This window comes from Antechinus flavipes, chromosome 4 (genome assembly GCF_016432865.1).
Source record: "Antechinus flavipes isolate AdamAnt ecotype Samford, QLD, Australia chromosome 4, AdamAnt_v2, whole genome shotgun sequence".
Lineage (NCBI taxonomy): Eukaryota > Metazoa > Chordata > Mammalia > Dasyuromorphia > Dasyuridae > Antechinus > Antechinus flavipes.
The window spans coordinates 123,605,563-123,615,048 of NC_067401.1; the positions used below are offsets into that span (position 1 = coordinate 123,605,563).

Genomic DNA, 9,486 nt, shown 5'->3' on the forward strand with positions numbered 1-9,486 from the left:
ACATTCTCAAAATTCTGTTGCAACCAAAATCCATACTAAATGTAAGTTACTACTTCATGAAATAAGCAGGACAAATACAACTTCCTCAATTGCTAACTTTACTCAACCTCCCCATAAATATAGAGCTCTTTGTTGAGTTAAGCATTACCTCATTCTAAGTAATAATATATATTTATATATATGCATATACAATATATACATGCACACCATGCAAACACATGTGTTGTATCCACATATATATACATGTATGCACATACAAAATACATGTATATACACATTAAATATGTGTGTGTACATACATATACATACACATACACACACAAACACACACACACAATTCCCAGAGAGAAAACTCCCTCCACCAATGCAAAGTAACTCATAGGACCATTACCTGGTACATTAAAAGGATAAGTGACTTGCCCCTGACCTTTGTCAGTAGTTGTGAGAGACAAAATTTGAACCCAAGTGCTTCTTATTTCTGAAACTAATTATCTAAGCACAATGTCATATAATATTATAAATATCTGCTTCTCACATGGGAGAGAGACAACTTAGTGAGACAATTCTATTCCTAGAAAATAGTTGATCTTGGGCAAGTCACTTAACTAATCTCTCTGTGTCCCAGGCAATTTTTCTATAAAATGCACATCATGTGCTAATCTTATCACCAGGAATTATCTACACTATGAAATTACAAGATGGATGGATAGACAGACAAATAAGTTAGATATATAGACAAATAGACAGGGAGACAAATAGGTAGGTAGTTAGGTAGATAGACAAATATATACATATATATGTGCATATGTGTCTGTACTCCTGCAGAATTTTAAAGAAATCTTTCAGGAGGCAAAGGAATTTTAAATTTTAGTAGTTATTGTATTAAAGTACTCACTGATAAGGTAAGCTGGATCTCCTTATGATTGCAGTTCTTAGAAATCCTTTTCTTCAAAGCTTTTACTGCCTCTTTTGGCCTGTGACAACAGAGAAACAGTAATCAAATCAATCTATTTACTTGACTTCTAAAAGTATTCAGAGATAGAGAACCCCAAGGGGGATCATACGTCAATTTTCAATGCTAATTAAGGAAAACTACAGAACCAAGGGAATATCAGAAGTGAAATCACACCACTAAGTTCAAGGGTGATGAAAGTCCAAATCTCTGGACTACCAAGTCTAACTTGATTCCCCATGATACCACATTATGTGGTATATACTTAGCTTCTTAAACTATGGGTTATAACCCCATATAGGGTGATAACTAAATGTGGGAGTCACAGAATTATGATGTTTTATTTATTATATGATTTTGTATGTCTTTTGGTTGATGTATATATTTTATTGAAGTATGATCTATTAATGTTTGATTTGCATAGCTATTTTATATACCTATATACTTGAGGGACATAAAAATTTATTGGGCAAAAAGGAGGTACAAGGAAAAAAAGTTTAAAAAGCTCTGGTTTACAGTGAAATGTCCTTCAAAAAAATCACTGAAGCTTGCTTGTTACCTCCTCCATTGATGAATGTTTCTTGACCACTATTTGTTGTGACAGGCAATATGCCACAGGAATGACTTTGATCAGTTTATATAATTGTTGTTTTAAGCAACAACTCTCAATCCCCAAGGAGTTATTGCAAGAAGGATCTGCAAATCTTACATGCACTAAACACTGGCACTTTATTATTATTTTTTTTAAACCTACCTGGTAATTTCAAAGATATGGAGAATTCCCTGTAAGAAAACCTCTATCAATGTAGATCAGCTTCTTTCACTATGCTGGGAGAGAATTGCTTGGGATTGTTGAGAAGTTAAGTGAGCTACCTATAGTACACACAGATCTTCCTGGCTCCAGCATCAGCTGTCTATCCTATCTATATACCAAAGCTACCTCTAATACTTAATACTAATAAAATATGCAGTATTAACACAGTATAATAAACAGGTATGCATTCTGTAACTTATACATGTAATTCCCTATACAAATACTGTTTTTCAAATGTAGATGCTATTGGGATAAATAAAATCCAAGCAAAAAGTGTTACAGAACCCAGTGAGGATTTTTGTCTTTAGGTATTTTCATAATCAAGAGACACTCAAAAAACAATTACTATCATATAAGTGTTGACAAAATTTTTTGATGTAGAGAAGAAATCTTCATATTTGAAATAGTAGGAACCTTATTTTGTGGCCAAAAAAATTAACCAATTAGAATTCAGGGGTTAAAGTTTATATCATCTATTCACATTTCTCAGAGGCTTGTTTCATCTATGAAAGAAAGGTTTAACTCAAGAAATTAACTAATTATATGGCAAATATTTAAATTACTGAAGAGCAAACTATTTTCAAGTACTTTATTTAGCACTCTTCATCTGCATATAAAAAATGGATGTCTGCTACAATTTTTTTATTATAGTAGTCAAGACCTCCATTTGATAGCTACTTATCTGAATTATAGACCAGAAAGTAATCAAACTCTATTCATCAACATAATCTAAAAAAGACTAGTTTTTTCTCTTAGTTTTGATTAATGAAACTCTGGTGAACTCAGAGATTTCTCTGTATCAGCATAGAATAGAGGTGTCAAATATTGGCAGCAAGGCTCACAATATTCCCAAGTGCTGCTGAAAACAGATTAAAATGGACTTGGAAAATAATAAATAAAACCACAATGAAACAATGTTAATATGATGTTCTAAGTCAACATTAGCCTGCAAGAATTCTTATGCATCTTGTTTCTACTCAAGCTTGACACAACAGGCATAGATTACAATCCATTCGCAAAGCTTGTCTACATATTCTCATATCATCTACAACTGGTCCACTCAATGTGATGGGCTCTTCCTCTAGATCTCTTAATATGAAATCAGCTTCAGGTATCAGTTCAGTATGTGAGCTATACATATTTCCCTTTAACTTTTACTATAATACATAATCAGCCTGTCCATCTACATTTTAGGTCATATATCTCTATGATAATTTCTTTTAGACCAATTGCTTATTTTTGCATTGTGTTTGGATAATGAAGGACATAGTTTAATTTGGAGAGTTCTGATTTGTTGAACTGTGAACCCATTTTAATTTCTGGGGGAAACCTGAAATCTTTGAAAGTTCCTCACCATTTCTCAAACAAAATTCAGATTATTCTTTTCAGATTATCTAATTCAGCTATGGGATTATGTTTATATAAATTAAAAGAAGAACATATTACGCAAAAAATATATAAAGATTCTGGGCTGATGTCATGAAAAAATAAGCTTGTCCTATATTTTTGACATAGGGACAAAAAAATCCATTTTTGACTATACCTGTACCTAAAATGGCAGATGACCCAAATAACCATAGACTTAAGAATTAAGTAACAGGAAATCTATGACTCCAGGGCAAATGAGTTTTTTTTTTTTTTTTTTTTTTTAATGTTCTCCATATATGTATTAACTAGAAACAGTGGCAGATAGAGTTGTAGGGCATGAAAGAAACTGCAGAATCATCAATCTTAGCTCAGGTGTGACTTCAAGAGGACATGCTATAACATCTGGGTGGATGAATAGTCAGCCAATTTTGCAACCTTTTATAAAACAGCAGGAAAAGGAGAAGATAGAGGGAACAGGAGCTGAAATGGATTCTTCAATTACCCTCATTTGGAAAGAAGTTGTTTCATGGCTGGCATTTCTTTAAAGCACAGAAAGGATACTATGCAACAACTTCTGAACAAGTAAATTAGGCAGGTCGTTTCCAGAAAAATGAGCTGGGTTCTTCCAAGATGCCCCTCTTTCAGAAGATAACATCAATCCTCCTCTTAAACCCCACTCCCATATACTCACCCATCTTTGCTGGTGATAATCATGTCACAGATGTGCATGAACTGGCCCCAATCTTCAGTCTGAACGCCTGCAAATGTAGCCTTTTCTGCAAAGAAAAGGCAACTGTTTTTTACCCTTGGCAAGAATTACTTGAAGATAATTTTTTTATCTTCCTGAAACAGTCTGAAATCTTGACAAGAAAGTCTCATTAACTTGAAACCAAAAAAGTAAGCAATAGGATTTATTCATTCAAAAAGCATTTATTAAATACTGCATACATAGGAAAGTGCTAACTGCAAGGGATAAATACATACCATAGTGTGGAATCATTTTGTTTTACTTTTTCCTTTATTTGTGGTGTCAAGAGAATGTAAGTGCCTTGAGGGCAGGTGCTTTTGTTTAACATGTGGAACAGAGGTTCCACTTAAATTTGATCTGCCCAGTAATTTGACTACATAAAAGACATTGCTTTACAGTTTGAGGGCATTCTTTTTAAAAATGCAAATATGGTTAATTATATACATATTACACAAAGTCAGCTTTCCAGGTGCTTACATTCTACTGAGAGATACAACTAGGTTGCCACAGTAGAAAGTGCTGAACTTGGAAGTCAAAAATTCAGCTTCAAAATCATATTTTTCTCAGTCTGTTTCCTTGTCAGTAAAAAGCATACAACAACAGCAGCTACCTCACAGGTAGTTGTGAGGATCAAATGAGTCAAAAGACTTGTAAACCTAAAAGATCTTTAATGCTGCTTATTATCAATTACTACTATTTAGGGATACTTAAGTACAAAATTATTTGAACCAGAATTTTCATTATGGTGGTGAATTATCATCAGCAATGCAAATATGCAACTCATTCCTAACATAGTCTTTTTTTTCCTGAGGCAATTGGGATTAAGTAACTTGCCAAGGGTCACAAGCCAGGAAAAACATAAGGTCTTAGAGAATAGTCTAGGACACCAGGAGCTTAAGTAACTTAGTTCTTAAAGATCACACACATTAAAAGCTAGTACTAGCAATTCCTGCTATTCCTTGCCCCTAATTTCCCCTCAAATACATACATACATACATTTATACATATCTACCTATCTCTATTTTTGTAGTGATTTGGGGAGACAAGTGTGAACACATAGAAGGAGGAGATTTTGAATTGGAAATGCCTCCAGAAGGGTGGTTGGTAGGTAGCACCGAAGGGCCACCAAGGGTAGTGAGGATTCTAAGAGGCAAAGTTGCAGACAGAAAGCACTGATTTAAAATCTATCAGCATTGAGAACCAAAGTACAATTGCTGCTGTTCCTTTCTCTGGCACTCCTCACTAGCTGGCCTATTAGTAAGGCAGTTCAGGTCCCGGTGACAGACATCAAGAAAAGAGTGGCTGGCTGAGAAATCCCCAGTGTGCCAAATGCTTCCTAATTTGCTTAGAAATGGAGTGACTGGAATGGCAAGAGTAAGGCGCCTTCACATTCTCTCTCTTGAAACTTCAGACAAGAAGATTTTTAACTAACTCTAAATCCACAAGGCTTGGCTTCTCCCAGGGCAGTAGAAAACCTTGTAGGGGCAGGGGAGGGAGGGGGAGGAGAATATAATAAAGGACAACCCAGAGCTGTAACTTCCCCAAAAAATTTCAGTTGAGCATTTGGCCAGATCTATGATCTGAATTCATGGTAGAGTAAAAGGGTAAAGAAAGCAAAGCAGAGGGTAGCTTTTATTATTTTATTTTTGACCCAGGCATGCCAGAGTCTACACAGTGGAAGAGTATGGGGAGAAGGTTTGAGAGGTCTTAGCAGAGTAGCCTTGAAAAGGCTAATACTTAGGTTTTGCAGAAACTAAATTTGCCCATTAATTCCACCACTGGAATTATTGCTTTGATATTTTAAAGTGATCTTTATAAAATGCAAATACATATAGAGAAGAGTATTAAAAAGTTTTTTGCAACTTTGTGTGAATAAAAAAAGTCAGTCATAACTCTGTGATTAAATCTATCAGATCCTGTCTTCCTGTAGGGAGGACTAGGGAGTGGGAGAGTAGAAGGGATTTAAGAGAGAATGGATGATGACAAAAGAGTTCCAGGCACCCATGATGTCAATTTGTCTCCATCACAGAATTAAATTGGCCTAACTGGAACTGATAAGGGAGGGATTGTGGGAGAGATCTGATTTCAGGGACGGGTGATTCAGTTAAGGGCAGCTAAGTGGCACAATGGAACTGGCCTTAGAGTCAGGAAGACCTGAGTTCAAATTCAGCCTCAGACACTTACTAGCTAATGTCCTTGGGCAAGTCACTTACACTGCTTGCCTCAGTTTCCTCATCTTAAAAATAAGTTAGAAAAGCAAATGGCAAACCACTCCAGTATCTCTGCCAAGAAAACCCCAAACGCCGTTCATAAAGAGTGAACATAACTGACATAACTGAACAACAACAAAACATTTAACCAAGACTGGATAAGGTTCCTCCAGCTACTACTGATGCTACTTGACACAAAACTTCTGCCCCCCCAGCTCCACCATACAGTTAAGTACCAGAATCATCTCAACCATGATTGTCAGAGGGGAGTCATTTCGATCTTAGACAATCACACCATCTTTCTAACTTCCTAGAACCAATAAATCAATCAAGAGGCCCCACAATAAGCAAAGTAGAAGCTAGAGAGCTGATCTCCTCTTGACACATACTGGCCATAAGATCCATGGGCAATTCACTTAAACTCTCAGAGACCAAGGCAACTAATTCTATAAACTGCATAGAAAATACCCCAAGAGTATGTTGAGAGGGAATTTTCTCATGCAGAAGTTCCCCATACCAATGAATTTGCAGGTCCAGTTCCTATTCCTATATTCTAGGCACTGAAGACACAAAAGTTTTAAAGTCGCTGCCCCATAGAAAATACCCCAAGAGTATGTTGAGAGGGAATTTTCTCATGCAGAAGTTCCCCATACCAATGAATTTGCAGGTCCAGTTCCTATTCCTATATTCTAGGCACTGAAGACACAAAAGTTTTAAAGTCGCTGCCCCATTATAACATTTGATTGGGAGATTAAAATAAAAGTTCACAGATAACTAAATACTGGATAGCTAACAAGATAATTTACATAAAGATGAAGGAAGTACCCTCGACAACTGGAGAAATCAGGAAATGTCTGGAACAAAACACTTGCCGGGGAGCTAAGCCTTGAAAGAGAAAAATCAAGAGCTAAAACTGAGCTAGTTTCACCCAAGTACTTGAGTGCTGGTTTCTATTCTATTGTACTTCAGGGTTAAGTTATCTCAGGGGAAGAAAAGGAATAAATTCTGCAATCTGGCTCCCCAAACCTCAAGTGGCTTTCAGACCCCTCCCTCTCAAGCCCAGCAATTGGTCTAATCTTCACTCTTTGTTTATCCAGGAAAAGCACAGGTCAGGTTTTTCGGTGCCAATTTCCTTTTTTTAATGAGAAAGGCCTCATTGTCACAAAGGTTAGGAGGGTTTGGGGTTCAGCTAGAACTGATCATGCCCCCTCCCCACCACCTATCCTTCAGGTTCCAAAAATCAAAGGGAGATGCACCCCAAGGTGGAGTTGTTCTCCCGCAATTCCAGGTTCACCTGGTTCACTTCTCTTCCAAGGGACCAGGAAAGAAGGAAGTAAATCCTGGAAACCACACTAAGGGCCAGCCACGGGTTGGTACGCTGTGAGGAAGTGGAGAGGTCTGGGAAAAGGAATTGCACCACGGTTTAAGGTCCAGGGGCTAAGATAAAGGTTTGAAAGGTGCAGGTGCCATGAACTCAGTTCTCAGCTGGCAGGGGACTGCGCAGGAACCCGGTTCAGGTAACTCCGCTGAGGTGCTCACCCCGCCTCTGCCACCTTACCTATCAGGTGGCCCACTGAAGTCCCGAAGGGATCTTTGTGGCTCTTCCCAAACGCCATGGTGAACCTCCAAGCCGGGCCCAGGAAATCCGCCTACGCCCCCTCCTCCTCCTCCACCAGTGGCCAGCTCCTCCCCTGCTCCGCGCCCTGGCTCCTCCTATCCAGCCATATCCTCGTGTACTCTGGAGGTTCCCTGGCTCCTAGCTTCCCCTCCTTCCCCTCTCCTTGCAGGGCGGGGCGTCCCGAGGCGCCCAGCCCACCTGTGGCACACCCAGTCACCCTAGCCCTGGGGTGGTCCGGCTCGACCGCCGCCCGCAGCGGTCTGGAGCCTGGGCTGGGCTGCTTAGCCTAGGGTGGCCAAGAGGCGGAGCCGCTCGCTTCCCACCCCCCGCCCCGCAGGTCGGGACAAGCGGAGGTAGCGGAGCGCCGCGAAGCGCAGATCTCGGTGGGTGTGACGTGACTGTGGCCCGCGCCTTGGGGTCCGCTGGCTCTCGGGAAGAGGGGGCCTGCGCTGTTTCACCTGTTCCCAACTCCCGGGCATAAGGGCAGCGCCTGCTAGACTGGCACAATCCATGTTTCCAGGAGAAAACTTCCTGGGAGAAAGGGCACGAAATTAGTGCCGAGACAGAGGCGCTCTTTTAATCTGGACCGCGTGCTTACTGTGTACCTCTGATCTGTGATTATAAATCACCTTTTAAATAATAGCAAAGGCAAGAAATCATTAGCCTTGGCCTGTAGGAAACTGGGAAGCAGCAATTGTAGTGAGTGGGGAGAAGTGAATCTTGGGAAGGAAATTGTTAGTCCTCCCCCAACTCTCCACCCGCTTCCCTCCACCTGTCTGGAAAAACAAAGAAAAAGGACTTTCTGGGATGGGTTCCTCTAATGGGCTTTTGGCCCCGAGGCTGGGAGGGAATGGAATTTATGGGAATGTTAAACTTGCTGACTTGGTAGGCAATCTCTGTACACCTTCCAATTGTTACCTTCCCGAAGAAGTTACAAATCATTTCCATTTCCTCCTGCCCCAGTTAATCATGAATTGGGAAATGTTGGCAACAGTGAGAAATTTGGATTAGTATAGCACTTTTTTGTAGTTGTAGTACAAATGAAAGTGAGATAAGACCTTAAGTCAGACGACAGCTACTTGAGTCTTTGGTCTTCATCCCTTTGCCTTTTTTTCATTTTCTTGCCACAAATCTTTTTTCAGTCCTGGAGATAATGGTGAGAAGAATAAGACTAAAAAACGTTTAATAAGGTATTGATAAGATTGGATGGTTGAATCTTACATTATTTCTATATACATATATTTCAAATCCCCTAATAATATGCTATCTTACTATTTTGATTTTACTGTATACAGTTTTCTTGAACTGCATACATTTTCTTGAAAATGTGTAATCATTTTATTATGATTATAATATTTTATTGTATTTATTATGATATTTTATAGAATGGAATGGACCTACAGTTAATTCTAGTCTCTTCTCATCTTTTATTCATTCATTCAAAATGTATTTTGTAAGTGCCTACTAAGAGTTTTATACCAGGAAGATAAAAAGACAAAAATAAAGTAGGCATCAAGGAGCTTAAAATTCTACAGTGAAAAAGCAAACTAGATTGAAGATAAGAAACAATTTCTGATGGGATACCATCGTAGGGGCTTTGCTTCTCCTGCTTACATGGCTCCATTGTTGACCCATTCTTTGTGATGTCACTGCCTCTCTGTTCTGGCACTATTTCAGTCTGTAGTCTGTGGTAATAGAGAGAAATTACTTTCCTATAAACCAAAGCTCTTAATATATTTATCTTCCTTTTTTGTCTATAGAAAGGAAATAAAATTG

At 38.8% G+C, this 9,486-nt stretch overlaps 1 protein-coding gene across 2 annotated transcripts in view; it reads right to left on the reverse strand.

Moving 5' to 3' along the window:
• Positions 1 to 7,741, reverse strand: part of TOM1L1 (target of myb1 like 1 membrane trafficking protein) — a 55,152-nt gene extending 47,411 nt beyond the window's left edge. The window contains exons 1-3 of one of the 2 annotated variants that reach the window (XM_051994261.1): positions 7,651 to 7,741; positions 3,826 to 3,910; positions 896 to 974 (exon numbers count right to left, since the gene is read on the reverse strand). In XM_051994261.1, the coding sequence (XP_051850221.1) occupies positions 896 to 974; positions 3,826 to 3,910; positions 7,651 to 7,708 (222 nt within the window). In that variant the 5' untranslated portion in view covers positions 7,709 to 7,741. The remainder of the gene's footprint in view (positions 1 to 895; positions 975 to 3,825; positions 3,911 to 7,650) is intronic. The other variant, XM_051994260.1, reaches the window with a different exon arrangement.
• Between the last annotated feature and the right edge of the window lie 1,745 nt (positions 7,742 to 9,486).